Genomic DNA, 16894 nt, shown 5'->3' on the forward strand with positions numbered 1-16894 from the left:
GAGACCTAAACTTATCCTACGTTTTAAGCTCCAACATTAATAGTATTAATATCTACGACTGATTAATGATATAAAGAACTATTCAATATTCATAACCACAATTTCAAACCATTTTCCCTTTTGTCACTAGAAACAATTTATATGATTAATACATTCTTAATTTAAGTATCTAATTTACTTATCCTTACTATATTATGACATAGAAATAGGTATTAAGTAATTACTATATTACTCACGTTTTTCAATAATGTTCCAATTTTCGGTAATCCTGATTACATTCTAGTTCTGGAAACACTCTAAACTACACCATAGATTTTCATCTATTTATTTCATCTATTTATTTCTAAATCAATCACAAACCTACTGATAACTAGTTTGAAAAGCCTCTCACCCACCAAATTTAATTACCAAACTAACAACCTACATCTCCTTTTTTCCATTACTCAAAATCTACCACTCTCACTTTTCCACCTCCATCTTTTTAATTCTCCCACACTTTCCCATCATCCAAACACTCCTATGCCTTTTTCATATTCTCATATATAAACCCATCCCTTAAGAGTTTTAGTGAGAAAAAGAAAAAAAAAAAAAAAAAAAAGAAGAATCAATGAGTGGTTGTGGGAAGTTAGAAGTGATTCTTAGGGTTTTGGGATTTTTGTTGAGTTTGGTGGCAGCCATTGTTGTGGGAGTTGACAAAGAAACAAAGGTTGTTCCCGTTACTATCTCCTCCAATCTTCCTCCTTTTCCGATTGTCGTGGTTGCTAAATGGCGTTATCTGTCTGCTTTTGTGTAAGTTTCTACACGATTCATTTTGATATCACTTTTGAAAATATAACTTTTTTTTATAGCTAATTAATTTCTTTTAAAAATATTGATTCGTTGCTTAATATATTTACCTGATTTTGAATTTAGTTGGGGTTGAATATTATTTTTAAATTTTTAATACTTTTTTAAAATATATTTTATATAAAACACTTTCTTTTTCTTTCGAGATTTTAGTTTGTGTATTATTATAAACTTTGATTACGAGGCCCTTTAAATATGTTAAACTATATGGTTTTTTTTTCGACTTTAAAAATATTTAATAGGTCTCTAAGTTTTTTTTTATTATGTGCTCAATTTACTCATATTACCTAAATTTCTTTTAGAAAATAATACGTTCTATTAGATATACATTAAAATTTTATGTCAACCGAAGACCTTAAGTTTTGGATATATTATAACTATAAAAATTTAAAAAATTATGAAATTCAAACCTTTTTAAATAACAAAGATTAAAGATATTGAGTTTGAAACCTCTTGAACCAACCATACACTTACCTCAAACTTTAGAAATAAAAATGTATTTTTGCTCGAATTCTCAAATTCTCAAATTTAAGTTAAATTATTAATTTAAACAATTCTTATTTTAATTTTCCTTTATTAGTCAAGATCGAGAGGCTACGAAAATAATTTCTTCCAATTAGTATCAATCCAACCATAATTAATTTACGCAAACCTCAAAATATCACTAAAAATAGTATATATATATATATATATATATATATATATATATATATATATATATATATATATATATATATATATATATATATATATATATATATATATATATACTTTTAATTCATACAAACCTAAATTATTAAACTAACTCAAATTTTTCTCCTAATTGATTAAGTACTAAAATGGAATTAAATCATTAATCACACGTATTTTCTTTTGTTCGAAGGTATTTCTTCGCAACAAATGTAATAGCAAGTTTGTATGGATTGTTATCGCTGATGCTTACATTAAGCAACAAGAATGGAAGCAATAATGTGTTAACTTTACTGGTCATCGTTCTCGACACCGTGTCGGTGGCGCTGCTCTCCTCCGGCGCAGGAGCCGCCATGGCCATCGGAGTTATAGCGTATGAGGGGAACTCGCACGTGCGGTGGAACAAAGTGTGTGATACATTTGGTAAATTTTGCAAGCAAGTGGCCGCTTCGGCCCTTCTCTCTCTCGCCGGCGCCATCGTATTTTTGTTGCTCGTTATATTGGCTCTTGTGGGCCTACTCAAGAGGCCCAAATAAATGGGCTTTCGGCCCACCTTTTACAAAAAAAAAAAAAGAAAGAAAGAAGAAGAAGAAGGGTTATTATTATATTAGTGTGTATATATTGTTTAAAATAAAGATTTGAGTTTAGGATAATACAAATGTCTAAAGTGGTTATTATGTTATTATTAATTTTTAGGTAATTATAATGATAGCATATATCGGTTAAATTTTTTTAGGTAATTATAGCTAATGCTGGAACGTTGTTCTGGTCAAGTTGATAGATCAATATTTATAAAGTAATTGACTTTTATCTTCGATGGATTTATAAATTTTTCAATATTCGTAATTTCTTTTAAAAAATATTGAATTAATTTTATTGTAAAGCTAAACAAATAGTATGGCTCTAAGATTGTGTTTTCTGAAAAAGAAAAAAATTATAAAACCTAAAAATTTAAAAACTAGTAAATTTTTATCGATAAATAAATCTTTTATAACTTTCAAACAAGTTAATATATATGTTATTTATCCTAATATTTATATTAGTAATATTTTGATTTTCGTTCTTTGTATTGTGGAATTTCATATGATATAATGGAAATATCGATTCATCTCTTATGTCGATATCGAACTTATAAAAATGTAAAAATATCAAAGATAATATAACAAAAATTTAATACCATAATATAAATTAAAAAAAGATTGTTTTGGAAAATATTTAAACGAACATCTTAACAACTATCTTTATACATTTTGATCAAATATTTGAATAGTGATTTTGTGTCAATTTTTCAAAAGAAATTTTATGCTTAGCGGTGGAAAAAAGAAAGAAAAGACAGAGAGTACGAAATGATAACAGAAAGTACAATCGCAACAAAGATAACAGAGAGAATCAGCGAATCGAAAATGTAAAATCGGTAGTTTTTGGGAATATTTTCAATCATTTTCTTCTTCCATTTTTTGAATCTGATCGATATCTCTCTCTCTCACGCACATTGTTCTATCCTTCTCATTGCTCCATAAAAAGCTTCATCAATGGCGGATTAAAGAAACAAACCAACAACAGAAGATCAGCAAGCTTCTGTTTGTACTAATGGAAGCCTGCTCCGACTCTGTGGTTCCACTGTTCCCCCTCATTTTGCCGATACATCACTTTGAAGCCACTGAAAAGGAGGCTTCGGCCTCGAGGAAGCGTTGCAGAGCTCTGGAAGCCAACGGCGGTGTACAGAAGAAAGAGAAGGAGAAAAGGAAGGAGATGAGTGAGAGTTTCGATGTTCTTCGATCTCTCGTTCCGAATCTCTCTCCTAAGGTTAGTGGATGATGGATTTGATTCTCGCTTAAGAATAGAATCTGGCTATACTTATTGTAGGTACAGTTTGTGTTCGTTGTTTTAATTAATTCTGTTTTGATGCTGAAATAATCAGGCCACGAGAGAGACTATTGTTTCTGGAGCGATTCAGTTCATCGAGTTTCTACAGAAGCAGTTGATGAGGCTGGAAATGGAGAAGAAATCATCGGAATCCGTGACGCTGCTTCCGAATTCCAATTCGGATTCATCAGGCGGCAATGGCGACGGCGTCATTGTCTCAATCTCCGGTAACATTGTGTTGTTTGGGGTTATTATTGCTTCTGTCCAACGAGGTATGGTGACACAGATTTTACTGGTGTTTGAAAGACACAAGACTGAAGTTCTTGCAGCAAATGTTGTAGTCAGCCATGGAAATTTAACTTTAACAGTCACAGCTTCTGTACACGGTTACGTAGAGAATACCATAGAGCAGATTAGAAACGATATTCTAAGCTTAAAGAAGTAATAACTTCCATTATATTCACGAGATTCTTCCCTCTTTATTTACTACAATACGGATGTTTAATACTTTTACAGAACTAGAAACTGAATGAATACAATACAATGGTAATATATATTGTCTTTTGCTTCAAATTCATGTTATTATTGATTATTAGTTAAAAGATCAAGTTGGCTTCGTCTTTTGATTCTTAACATAATTCTTATTTGCAAGAAAAACATCTCTCTCTCTCTCTCTCTCTGCTGTTTCTGTTTTTAGTACAACAATTGCAAGATGATCACAAATGAACCATCAACTTTTAATTTAGGATCATAAGTGGTATCTTATCTAATGAATTAGCTCAATCAGATTAGGTTCTCTACATGGGTTATTTTGGTAAAATAGTTATATTAATGAGTTTATGTCAATTCACTTTTTGCTTTTGATCAAAGTATCACTGTCCCTCCCTCTCTATCTTGATTATATATATTTACTTGTTATCTATTGATGCTATTAACCGTGTATAAATAACATGAATATAGCTCAATAGATTGAAATGTTAATATAAATCTTTCTCAAGGTACTTTGTATTGAATTGTATTATATTTTTAGAAAAAAATACATTAGGAGAAGTCTACACTAATCTTGAAATGTCATGATCTCATCTTCCAATTGGGAATGAAAAATCTTTTAACAAAGGTGTCAATATTTTTGGTTGGATGAAAACCAAATTATGGATTTGGTAATAAATTGTTGCAAAAGGTTAGACATATAACCACACCAGGAAGCAGTATCTAATGGTTAGGAATCAGCACAATCAACAGGAGCAAAGGAAATAACTTGAGCTTCAAGGTCATACCCAACATGGTAGTTTTGCAGCTGAAAGTTCCCTAATATTGAAACTGGAGATCCAGAACGTAGAAGGGCAAGGCAGAAAATTCCATCATCTTCTATCTTCACAAAGGTACTTTCTACATTTAGAATTAAATCTGCACCATCAAAATGAACTGTGGCATCTGGAAATGACTCTAAATCATTTGCATTTGCTAATTCAAAGCACAACTCGAATCTGTCTTTAGGGTCATCTTTTCTCTGTGGAAAATTTTTTAGTGTAAGGAATTTAGCTAGCAAACTATCAAAGGCATCTGTTTCAAGACTTGAGTATGTTATTCCTGTATCTATGATCCACCCGTCTCTGACATCATATACATCAAAAACTCCATCGAAGTGTGGCTCATCATTCCCAATGCTGATTCCAAGAACCTTCACATAATAAGCATCTGAATTGGGATATAACAAAGGAGTTTGACCCCCTGAAGTTACAGGTAATGATCCAAAATACATTTTACTTGTTGATCCTAAACTATTGAAAGGAACCAAGCAGTAGGAGAACTTTTTTATACCCAATTGAGAAATTAATGACAGGGGTGTTTGGTTCAAGCCCACCCTCCCTGTATAACTTTGTTCATCTCCTGTTAAAGGAGCTTCCGAACAGCCAAAGTTCAAAAAGCCAACATCCACAAGCTTCCCATCAGAGGTATCAAAACCAAAATTATCAGATGAAAGAATTCCACTTGTTGCTTTATTATCTCCATACACTAATCTATATTTGCACCATTTATCAGATGAATTGCAGGTCTTGAAGCCAGTTAAGGAATTGCAAAAGTTAGAGCCACATGGTTCCATCTCATAGGTGAAGGATTTGGAAGAGAGAAACTTGGTGGTGGGGCCTCTTTTTTCTGGCTCACATTGGCTATTGCAGTTTGAGCATTGCACCCAAATGAGACCATTTGATGTGTCTAAAAATCCCATCACTTGACTTGGAGGATTTCCAATGTTGAAACTCATTAGGTACTCACCACCTTCGTTAACTAATGTTGGTGATAATGACACATCATTCTCTAATGTATTCTCTGATAACTTGTTGATGTAATACAGATAACTCAGGCGGGACCTAGAACGATGAACGGTCGCCTCTATCCGTGCAGTGCCTGTCATAGCGTGATTGTAAAATGGCGATAAAGGTGAATCATGGTGAATCAAACGTGCAGTGAAGCCAACTTCATTTGATACCATATGCATTCCCTTTGATTCAAGAATGGTAAACAAAAGATAGAGAATCATATTTCCAAAACAACGGTTAGGACTCATTCCATTAACTGAAACACAAAACATTACATTAAGTTTAGGCTTTATATCAAGAACAATTTTACATTTCCTTTCCATTGATTTGGGGATGGGTAGATGTTTTGTTAGGTCACACAAACGGGAATCTCTGTTGGTTCATTCATGAGCCTCTTGTGTTTTCCAATGTGCAGTGGCCAAAGAGTGGAAGAAATGGATGAAGACTACCAGCAATTTCATTTAATCCTTTTTTGCAAGAGGTAACAACAATACCATTGTACATCTCTTTCAATTATAAAAGAATCAAAAGTGACTTTAGTTAAAAAATATAGTAATCAATCATATGCCTAAAAATTTACTGATCTAAAACAAAACTAGAGTAGAAGCATGAAGGAGAAAAGCCTACACCATTTGCTTCATTCTTGCTATCTTTACTCCCTTCTTGTTTTTTTTTTTTTTGTTTTTTTTTATTTACTTTTTTGAAAGCTTGGTTTCTCGTTAAAAAAAAATGATCCTTCTTGCTACTTTAGGTGTCATCTCCAGTCTCTTGAACCACAGCTTCTCAATTTCTTGAAAACGATAAAAAAAATTCTTTCTAACTCCCGATTAGGTACGTCCTTCACTGATTTAGTCCAATCATGGTTAAATTTCATCTCTAAGCTAACATTTTGTAGATTACTGAGCATTTTAGGAATATAAGATCTAATATTTGTGGAATAGAATTATAGAATAGTACATAAATTAAATGTTAGCATAATTATTGCTCTACAAAGGATGAAAGGAAACTAATGCATTGACTGAATGGAAAAAACGTTGGACTTCTGGGGTGAGCTTCTTTTGGTTAAACTACAACTTAGTACTTGATCCACTCTAGAAAAAAAAAAAAAAAGGTATCTAGTAAGTTCAATTTTCAAATTTGAGTCTATTTAGTTCAGAAAATTTCAAACGGTTAGGTCATTTTTACCTTAAAATAATTGGGTAGGTCATAATTGATTAGCTTCCGAAACTCTCATAAACTATAGACTTTGCATTTGAAAATACTATTCATTGTTATTTTAAATTATTGATTCTAGACTCTAGATATATACAACATAGGATTCACTATGGGGGATATAATACGAATACGACACACAATTTGACGAGGGTATATAATATATATGCAAATTGACATTAGGGCATAACTATTTTAATTATTTTGGGCATTAGATATTAAAAATGAATATTGGTTTTGTATATAGGTTACATAAATATTCAAGAATAAAGATTATGAATTTAATAGAAACTTGTTTAAAAATTCGTTCTATCATGGTAAATCTACCAAAATCAATGTTGTGGACGACAGCTCTAAAGTTGCCCTCTCAATATCCAGAGCTGTCCTCTCAATATCCAAGAGAGCAAAATTATCAGAACGTCACGCTCTTCATCAATCTTGCTATCTTGGTTACAAATTTGTTCAAATTCATTCTCAATCGTGCACAAGCCAAGAGAGGTGGTGGTGAACGGATATGAGTGAAAATTTGTTAGCTGCAATGTGTGTGCCCCCTTGAGAATATTGATAGTTAGGGAAAGGAGCTTATGCCCTCCTCGAGAATATTGTTAGTTAGGGAAAGGAGCTTATGGGTAAGTAGAGGAGGCAGTCGGAGTATCTTTAGGTAGCAACCACTCTTTTTCAAAATTGTGTTAGAAACAAGAGCTCTCAAGTTCTCGAATTCTCCATTCGGTTGTTAGATAATATGGTGGTAGTTATAATTATACACTCAAACTTACGTAATCGTATAAGTTTGAAATCTCAATTGTTATTATATATTATTATTATTATTAAAAGTTTGGGAGTCTAATTTTAACACTTGTCAACGACTAAAATTTACATGATAATTGCTGATTTTTGCATGCACTAATTTCTCTAATAACGGACACAAGCAAAAGGTCATATAATCTTAGTTTTAATTTAATAAAATAAAAGCTTTGGTTTCATTCTCAACATTTCTCCTCGGCAAAAGACTTTGCAAGACTTGTCTTGCCAATTGCTTCCATAGAAGTCGCATAGCCCAATTTTCGTGCGAAGGAACTGAAGTCCAAAATATAATGTACATCTCTTCCAATTATAAAAGAAGAAAAAGAGAATTTAATACAAAACTATAGTAACTGAGACAAAGCAATGCCTAATGTTATGCCTATAAATCTATTGATGCAAAAACAAGACCCACACCATAAGGAATTCAGTTAGCAGAGCTGGGTTATTTGCTATAACTTGAAAAAAAAAAAAAAAAAAAAACAGTAAAGATAAACCACCTCGCTGTCTTTTGTGTCTCGTCTCAAGTCTCTCTCGAACCATAGCATCTCTATGTTTCCGTAAAGAAACAATTTTGGTCAGCCTCTCAACTGGATTCAGCTCTGGAACTACATCCCCCAAAATAGAATTATTTTCGAATCATGCTGAAAGTTCATCCGAAATCAAGGTTATTTTCTTTACCGATTTAGATGTTTGCGTTCACCTCTACTCCAACATTTTGTAGATTACTTAACATTGTAGAAATATAAGATTTAAGATCTGCATCAAATTCCTGAGGAATAGAAAATGATATTAATGTTAGCTTATTTCCCATGATTGATGAAACAAATGAATAAATCGAGTGTAATTTACTAGACCTTTCTATGTTCTTCTTTTTTGTGCTCGCTAACTTGTGACGGCCATTCATTGACCATCTTTTGGATCTCGGTCGTAAAGTCCGACTTAAAATTCTGAAAGGCCTGGCATTAAAGAAAAAAAAGAAAAAGAAACAGAATGAGATAAGACTCTTCAAGACTCGATCACCAGCTCGTTTATGTTTTTGTCTTCTATCCATGGTGTAGACAATTAAGAACTCAAATGCGAATTTACAAAGATTAACCTATTAGGTGAAAATTCTCTAAATATCAAAGTAGAGGAAGTCTAGAGTTGGTAAATCAAGACTTGTTCATTAGAGAAAGAATGTTGAGAACAGCAGTCACCTGATAAATTTCATGAATCATAGCAGCAGCTTCCTTAGGCTTACGTTCTAATAGAAGACCCTGGGAAATATACAAAAGGAAAATTAAGACATGTGAAACACTTTGTTATATAAGCACTTCTTGAAAACTAGAACCACATAGGTCGAATTAATTTTGCAATGGAATGGAACACGTCCAAAGATGTTTTGAACTTTATTACCTTAGCACTTGAAAATGCACTTCCAAGAGTATGTTGCTTCGTTGTTTCAGCTCTCATCCTATCAAATTTCCATAGACAATCAACATCTCCTACGCAAAGGAAGTTTTGGAGCTTGATAAGCAACTATTTAATACAATGAAAAGAGTGCCCTGAGAACTTGGTAATGTTGGTCAGAATAATGAGGGTCTTTTAAAAGCTCTTACCACTGTAATTTACACAAAACTGAAAGTTCAATAACCTTACACAATTAAAATTTTAAAAAATATATACAGTTGAAATAACATTCAACAAAACTTAGTTAAGAAGCCTCCACCTCACGTGTAACTTTATTAGAACGGTAGACATTATCTGCCTTAAAAGAAAATAAACTGTAGCGACAAACAAATGCAAGTAAAAAGGAGGCTAACTTACACAATGAATATTTAGCGTATTACTCAATATCCAAATGATTTGTTCGTACCAATACTTAAAAATATGCAACCAACCAAAACAATGAATAAAATTGATCATTCATTGAGAAATGCAAGTAGTGTGGCTACCTCTTTTGGAAGCAAATCTCATCAACGTGTCAAAAGATGTTCGGCGAAATTTTACTCCAGCCTCAGAGAATTTTTTGAAGTATTTGGAAAGCAACTCCCAATTGTCAGCATTATAACATATCCTGCAAAGAATCAATACAATCACTGAATATCAATCTTACAGCGAACAATGCAAGACAAGTATGACATGATTCAGAACTTCAGAATGCAAAAAAGAAAATTGTGTTTATTTCTATAGCCACAAATGCACAAGTCAAATACATAAATGATAGGTTATTTTTTAGAAGACAATTGAGAGCTTCATCAAGCTAACCTGAAAACAATATCTGCAGTACCAGGTTGTAGTGGCAATTTATTCCTTCTTAATAGTGTCACAACTTCAGCCATAAGTTTAAGATCATTGTGCTCTTCGGCATATGCCTGAACGGGAAGAGAACACGTAGATTAGTAAATCTGAAACTGAAAGCTCAACAATAAACATAGTAGTAATAAATATATCCTTAAGACCAGTAGATGGTGAGCAGATGCAACACTGGGCGTCAATCCATTTACGTTATGGATCCACAAGGTCTTCTTTCCTGCACATGTAAATTAAGACAAAGGCCCATCATGTCATATCACAGTAAACTGCAAACCGCAAAAAGAAAGAACTGTATACCAGTTGCACAACCAAGCACAGAAAGGATATTATGGCATACCAAATTGAATTGCACCCGCCCGTACACATGCTTTGGCGACCTCTTGGCAAAGGTGAGAATTATAATTATCATGAATACGAAGATTCGATAGCCTCTACAACCAAAACCAAACGGAAAAAACTGAAAATGTGACCTCAAAAGGGAGAATAACAATAAGAGTGCAAGAGCTAAGGGACTAACAAATTTCCGCAGTCTTTCCAAAATGCCAAATAGAAGCTGAATATCCTCGTCGGTTTTACAATTTTGGATCAATGACCACATCCAAGCATTGGGGGGCATGCTTCTCTTAACCTCTACAGATTCAAGCATTTTATCATATAATTCCTTGGCAGTGACTACACAAAAACAAAATAAAAAACCATGTTAAAGAATTTCATAAATCACACCACACAAAACCAGAAAATATCAGCAGAATCAAGGAAAGCAAAACAACAACCTGTAGAAATTTCCTCCGCAGCATGTGCCACTGATGAAAAAGAAGCATTGGGAATCGATAAATACATAGGAATGGAACAGTCTGGCGCCATTGGTGAACAACATTGCCGAGCTATCCCTGTTCATTACATTGAGTCATTGACATAATGAACTTCTGCTTTCGAGATATTCAAATTTCAGTTCGAGCATAAGAAACTCCCCTACTCCCATTTCCTATACAAACTAGTACAAATAACCATAAAATCTGACCTAAAACACATAAATTCCAATACGGTTCCAGTAATTTTCTTCTTATATATTTCAAAATTTACGAAACGTTGAAAACTGAAGAAATGAATGGTATAATTACCAGAAACAGTCCGCCATTGATGAGAAGCTGGAGGATCCTGGTTTACTGGAAAATTAGAAACAAGAAATCGATCAAACTGGAGGAAGGTGGAAGAAGATTTGAGAAGAATGGAGAGGCGACGAGAGCTGGAAACGACTTGCATTTCAACAAAGATTGTAAAGAAGAAATGGCGATTTGAATGAAGATTCCAATGGAACTCTCGGCTACCGAAGCGAAGAAGATGAAAGCCCAAACCCAAGGATTCGATTTGGTGAGGGTTTTGCGGGTTTGCTTCTCTACAAGTCACCCCCATGCTTTTACCGTGCGGACCTCTTCACTAATTTCCCAATTAAAATCCTCTCAACAATTTGGTCAAAAAAAAAAAAAAACTCTAAAAGTGACAAAATATTATTATTTTTTGGTTTAGGGTTTAGGGTTTATTGTAGAGTCGATTTTTACATTTACGTGAATTTTTATCCTATAAATAATTTGTTTTTTTTATTATACTCTATTAATTAATCTATTTATCATTGTTAACAAGACTTAACTCGACTAACATCGGTATGTATCAAAGGATTAAGGTTTTCAAGTTCAAATTCCCTCATCCTTAATCTACACTAAAAAATCTACATCATAGTAAATTGACATACGTTTGTATTATCAACGTTGAAGTTAGAAGTTCAATTCAAATTAACTAACTCATTTAAAATGTTTGCCTCGATTCTTTGTTTTCCGAGAAGGTAATGCTAATGAATTGAGATGTATTGGGCAATGTTTGTTTATTTGAAAAGTGTTGGGGGGCTAGGGAATCTTTTTAGTTTCTTGTTAAAAAATCTCTCTTCATCGAGTTAGTGTGATTTAGATTGGGCAAGTTGTCTATTGACTTGATGCTACTCTCATCAATTGACTTTGTCTTCTTGTCGGTTCTTCTATCAATTGGAAAATCAAGAAACATAGAAAATGGTGTCTCATCTATAATAACGATCGAATATCACTCAATAAAAATATATGTCGTAAATGATGAGGATGGATGCAGGGTAATCTTTGACCCTTGTAGTCACTTGTACTTCTAATTAACCATTACCATTTAAATATGTGCCATTGTAATCACTCGTATTTTTATCCTTCGAAGTTGCAGGTTCAAATTCTCATTTATTGTATGAACTAAATTCTAAGTCCCTCGTATTAGAAGTCTTGATCTTTCAAGGATTACATATGCTTCTTCGTTTGTTCAAATCTCATGCATGAATTGCTTACGATCAAAGTTACTAACTTATTATTCAACATCACATTTAATGGATATATTTTAAAGTAAAATACAATATCAAATAATTGTACGAATGATGACAAAATACACAAATACGTTAAACATAACTCAACCAAACTATAACATATATTCTCGACCACACTCATATTTGCAAAGCATTTGCAAAGCTTTGTTGAACCATTTGTTTTTTAAATGTAAATTGAACCATTGTAAATATTAATTTGTGTTAAACTTCCAATATTTTCTTTAAAACATCATGTTTTGAAGTTTGAAAGTGAAACAAGTCTCCTATCGATATAATATATTGAACATTTTTAATCGGTAAATTTATTAGATATGAATTTAAATTGTATTCATCGAAAAAAACATTAAACATTCAGTTTTGATTCCATTTCATTCATAAATAATATATGCATAAATAAAATAAAACATTTATTAAATTAAGACCTATTAAAAAACAAGATTGAAAAAACTTAGAAATCTCTTTTTCAAATAATCAGAATATCAAATGGCAATTGGGAAAAAAGAAATTAACGATACCTCACAATAGATAATTGTGGGATGTGAATTTAAGAATCTAAATGCTCTTGGAAACTAAGAAGCATAAATTGAAGATTCTTCACTTCATACATCTAACAATGAAGAACTGTCTATCATCATATGGCAATCTTATCAAATAATATTCTTAATGAAGTGAGACGGAATGAACCTTTAAAAATGGTCAATTTTGTCACTTTTGAACCTAACATATTAAAACAACAATAATAAACCCCTTAAATACCATACAAAAATGAAGAATAAATTAAATACGAGCCCTCTAAGACCTCTTGATTTCATGAGAATACATGATGAATGCCATGCCACCACTTCTCTTAAAGCAATTAAGAATCAGATGGACAGCAGAAACAAAAGCAGGGGAAGAAATGAATCTCTCTGAATTTAGTATTTTATATCATACAACAATAAATAGTAAAGGTATTCACTTAAGTTGGTATTTTTAAATGTAATATGGTTACAAATTCATTCCCCATGCATTCTTTCATACCTGGGTTTTTCTTTAAGACTCCACCAAGATGGAGGAAGAATAACCTGAAAAAAGAGAACAGTTTCAAAGATTCCACAGCTGAATTTCCCCAATTCACTTCTGGAATCATAAATGCAATCTTTGAAGTTACATTAATGAAGAATAACTGATACAGAAGCAAACCAAACCCCCCTTAACATCTCACTTTGAGATGCTACTTCTTTTGGAGACATAAGAATCTATCACTGTGGGAGAACTGGAGGAGCAATGGCGCGCGTGTTGTACGATTGGCAGTGGCAGCATTTCTGCCCAATTATGTGAAAGTACACTTCTGTCGTGTCGTTGCAGTCATTGCACAAAATCCAAACCTGCAAAACATAACCATGAATTTTTCCTTCTGTCTTCGTGAAAGGCTTTCAGAAATGCAGAGGAAATAACATTTTCCCAGAGCAGGGTGTTTCTTTGGTATCATTGATTCATAATAAGTGTTAATAATAAGCAAAATTAGGGAAAAACCTTTTTGTGACGATATTCCTCTGGCATGACTGTTGCTTCAATCTAAATAACACACAGTAGATGAAATATTACAAGTAAAGATATGTTTAACAAAGGATAGTATATGCATTAGTAAAACTCACATAGCATGTTTGATTTCTCTTAATAAAATAGACTAATTGGATTCTGTTATACTTACCTCCTCATCCAATTGTTTCCATGCTTTGGACATGTCGACAACTGACTTGGAGCAAATCGGACAACAGTATCTGGGTTATAGCACAAATTCTGATTAGACATCCATACATATATCTTATGGCTTAGGAGCTAATGAAACTAAAATGAGCTTACTTATCACGACTTATCATCTCAGAGTAACATTCAAGATGCATCGTATGTCCGCATTTCATAACAGAAACATCTTTCAGCGTGTCAAAAAGGTACTGTCGAACACCCAGCATGGAGGAGTGAGCATGTAAATATGGGAACTCGCTTTCTGAATTTTTGAAAGAATATGAAAAGGCTAGAAAAAGACCTCATAACAAATTGGACAGTGGTGCTGCATAGAGTTCTCGATGCACGAATGATTGTCACGCAAATTTACATGGTAACACGATCCTTTAAAGAATATAAGAAACACAATTAGCACAAATGACCAGATTCTTTTCAGTTGATGACGTTTCTTCTTACAGGAAAAGTTAATGAATGGTATAGTGAATCAACAACGGCAAAAATAGAGAGCTCAACCCAAACCGAAATGTTTTGAAAATTAAATAGAGATCAAGGTCAAAGTACAATGCCTAACCTATATAGTAAAAAACAAAATCAAAAGTTTTAAAAAGGATCAAAGATTTACCACACTTCTTGCAATGAAAATACTTTTCTCGACTGCCAACCCTGTTTACATGAGATCGGTTAACTCAAAAGGCTTGGTTTAAAATACCCTCTGACTAATTAAAAAATGAAAAATGAACATTTTTTTCAAAACTAACCTACAAATTCCACAATCCTCACAATGGAACTGCCCCTTCTCAATCTGCAGAGAAGCAAGGAAACCAAGAAGAACAGAGAACAAGCATACGATCACCAATTCTTGCTTTGTTGAGTTCGAGTATACACATAATAAATCAAATAACAAGAAGCAAAAATCTTAAATATTTACATCATCATCAAAGAATTTGCATATTTCACAAAAGTACTCCCCCATATTAACACCACAATTCGTACAAACTCGAGCAACCTGCAAACAGTGATGAATAGTAATAAAAAGAAAAATCATCAGTCAATAAATATGGAAAAAGAAATTTTTGTTTTTGCCTCCACACCCGTAAGCACCATTTAACTTTCTGACATGGCTTATTCTTAGTGGAATCTACTAATTTCTTAAATTAAATAAGTAGGCTACCACAAAATAAACCACATCATAAAGTACATTAGAGGTCCAAAATATGGTGTAGAGGCAAGTTTTCTTCATGAGGAATAGAAGTATAAAACTTAATATTAATAAAATGATAGAAATAACATTTCCATACTGGCTGCTCCGTGTCACAGACTGCACAGACGACCTGATTCAGGTTTGGGAAAAGATATCAATCGACTGCCATTGAACACTTACAGATAAGATTACAAAACCAATAGAAGGAATGGGAAAAAGATTAAAGAAAACCATACTTGTTTAACGTCAAAACGATTGAGTTCATGACGATCAGAGAGTCTGCTCATCACACTCTAATCCATCAACAACAAGGAATGAAATACATAAGTAAGAGTAAACGAGAAGGTTAATAACATGAATAGACAACAAGAACAGACCGTAGCTTCGTTATGACAATGGCGACAGGGGTAGATTTCATTACAGCAAGGGGCTCGAATCTTACATCTCCTACGGTAATGCTGGCATCTATAAACAACAACACCCACAAATTAAAAACAGAACACAAATCGAAAAACAAAAAAGAAACAGTTCAGAATCTTCAAATAGAGCATCACGACAAAAGGAGCAATGAAAAAAGGAATGAAAATCTGGGGTTTTTACCCATAACCCATCTTCCCAAAATCAAGACGATCATCGGCTGAGACTTCCATGAAGGCTCTCATATGGATAGGGAAGGAAGGCGACGGAAGAGCTTCTTAAAAGGGAAAGAAGGGCTGTTTGGTTGTTGTTTCAATATCCCCCAAAAAGGAAATTTCAAGAATGGTGACCCCAGATTTATATCCACCTTCTGCATCTCGATCTGGCAATTTTCCTGCATAAAAAAATAGCAAGATAAAGCAATGCAATAAATTATATAATAAATCTAAAGGAATGCCCACTTCGAGAGAGAGGGAGAGAGAGAGAGAGAGAATCCGTAAAGGATAAGGTGGGTCGAAGGCTGACATGGGTAGATGAAAAGGGTAGGCGCCGAAATTTGAGCGAATGGGGAAATCAAAGAACTTTGAAGCCATAAACTGATTGGGGCATTTATTTTAACTAACACCTTGAAGGCAACGAGGATTCCAAAACTTCTTGCGTTACTTTTTCTTTGTTTTTGGACGAAGAAACTTCTTCTCTTCCCTCACTTGATGGAGAATGGGGAAGGGAATGAGAATCCCGATGAAATTCAGCTCTGCAAAATTTGAAAGCCATTATATTACATTACAAAAACAATCTTAAAATTTGCTAACTCTATTTTTCCTCTCGACCTCTTATGATTTCTTGAACATTCTCTAGATTGTATTTTTCCAAAACAACTTTTAGTTCTCTCGGGTCCTATTTTGGTTTATTTTCTCTTTGATTCTCTTTTGTTTCCTATTTTTAAACGCCGACTCTTTGTTGTCAGATCATGCTTGTTTGGGTCCACAACCCTACTAATCTTTTCTCTACCCTAAATAATTGGTTACAGTTCGGTATTAAGCATTTTTTTTTATTATTTACTATTTACTTTTCAAACTAAAATATTTGCACACGAAACATTTGCTGTTATAATCTAATGCT

At 33.2% G+C, this 16894-nt stretch overlaps 5 protein-coding genes across 10 annotated transcripts; 2 read left to right on the forward strand and 3 right to left on the reverse strand.

The window, feature by feature from the left end:
- The first annotated feature begins 478 nt into the window (after positions 1 to 478).
- Positions 479 to 2221, forward strand: LOC103483800 (CASP-like protein 1E1). The gene is made up of 2 exons (XM_008440584.3): positions 479 to 789; positions 1730 to 2221. Exons 1-2 carry the CDS (start codon positions 608 to 610, stop codon positions 2070 to 2072), a joined length of 525 nt encoding a protein of 174 aa, XP_008438806.2. The 5' UTR covers positions 479 to 607; the 3' UTR covers positions 2073 to 2221.
- A 661-nt stretch (positions 2222 to 2882) lies between these two features.
- LOC103483801 (transcription factor bHLH95-like) lies at positions 2883 to 3975 on the forward strand. The gene is made up of 2 exons (XM_051086149.1): positions 2883 to 3342; positions 3458 to 3975. Exons 1-2 carry the CDS (start codon positions 3127 to 3129, stop codon positions 3845 to 3847), a joined length of 606 nt encoding a protein of 201 aa, XP_050942106.1. The 5' UTR covers positions 2883 to 3126; the 3' UTR covers positions 3848 to 3975.
- Positions 3976 to 4621: 646 nt separating this feature from the next.
- Positions 4622 to 6046, reverse strand: LOC103484191 (aspartic proteinase CDR1-like). The gene has a single exon (XM_008441153.3). It carries the CDS (start codon positions 6044 to 6046, stop codon positions 4622 to 4624), a length of 1425 nt encoding a protein of 474 aa, XP_008439375.2.
- A 1967-nt stretch (positions 6047 to 8013) lies between these two features.
- Positions 8014 to 11462, reverse strand: LOC103483802 (uncharacterized). 5 transcript variants are annotated; one of them, XM_051086150.1, is made up of 12 exons: positions 11156 to 11462; positions 10808 to 10924; positions 10552 to 10706; positions 10372 to 10465; positions 10181 to 10251; positions 9987 to 10093; positions 9674 to 9795; positions 9135 to 9223; positions 8936 to 8995; positions 8594 to 8695; positions 8418 to 8508; positions 8014 to 8344 (listed from the first exon to the last, which is right to left on the reverse strand). In XM_051086150.1, the coding sequence occupies exons 1-11, from the start codon at positions 11445 to 11447 to the stop codon at positions 8422 to 8424; spliced, it is 1296 nt and encodes a 431-aa protein (XP_050942107.1). In that variant the 5' UTR covers positions 11448 to 11462; the 3' UTR covers positions 8014 to 8344; positions 8418 to 8421. The 5 variants fall into 5 exon arrangements, with proteins under 5 accessions (XP_050942107.1, XP_008438810.2, XP_008438811.2 ...); XM_008440588.3 differs by having other exon boundaries at positions 10805 to 10924; XM_008440589.3 differs by having other exon boundaries at positions 8014 to 8508.
- Positions 11463 to 13321: 1859 nt separating this feature from the next.
- LOC103483803 (E3 ubiquitin-protein ligase MIEL1) lies at positions 13322 to 16558 on the reverse strand. 2 transcript variants are annotated; one of them, XM_017043589.2, is made up of 13 exons: positions 16298 to 16558; positions 15956 to 16166; positions 15733 to 15820; positions 15592 to 15648; positions 15453 to 15485; positions 15083 to 15160; positions 14913 to 14956; positions 14777 to 14817; positions 14456 to 14538; positions 14272 to 14363; positions 14120 to 14189; positions 13942 to 13983; positions 13322 to 13793 (listed from the first exon to the last, which is right to left on the reverse strand). In XM_017043589.2, exons 2-13 carry the CDS (start codon positions 16015 to 16017, stop codon positions 13668 to 13670), a joined length of 816 nt encoding a protein of 271 aa, XP_016899078.1. In that variant the 5' UTR covers positions 16018 to 16166; positions 16298 to 16558; the 3' UTR covers positions 13322 to 13667. The 2 variants fall into 2 exon arrangements, with proteins under 2 accessions (XP_016899078.1, XP_050942108.1); XM_051086151.1 differs by having other exon boundaries at positions 16398 to 16540.
- Between the last annotated feature and the right edge of the window lie 336 nt (positions 16559 to 16894).

The sequence above is a fragment of the Cucumis melo genome, chromosome 6, assembly GCF_025177605.1.
Source record: "Cucumis melo cultivar AY chromosome 6, USDA_Cmelo_AY_1.0, whole genome shotgun sequence".
Taxonomy (NCBI): domain Eukaryota; kingdom Viridiplantae; phylum Streptophyta; class Magnoliopsida; order Cucurbitales; family Cucurbitaceae; genus Cucumis; species Cucumis melo.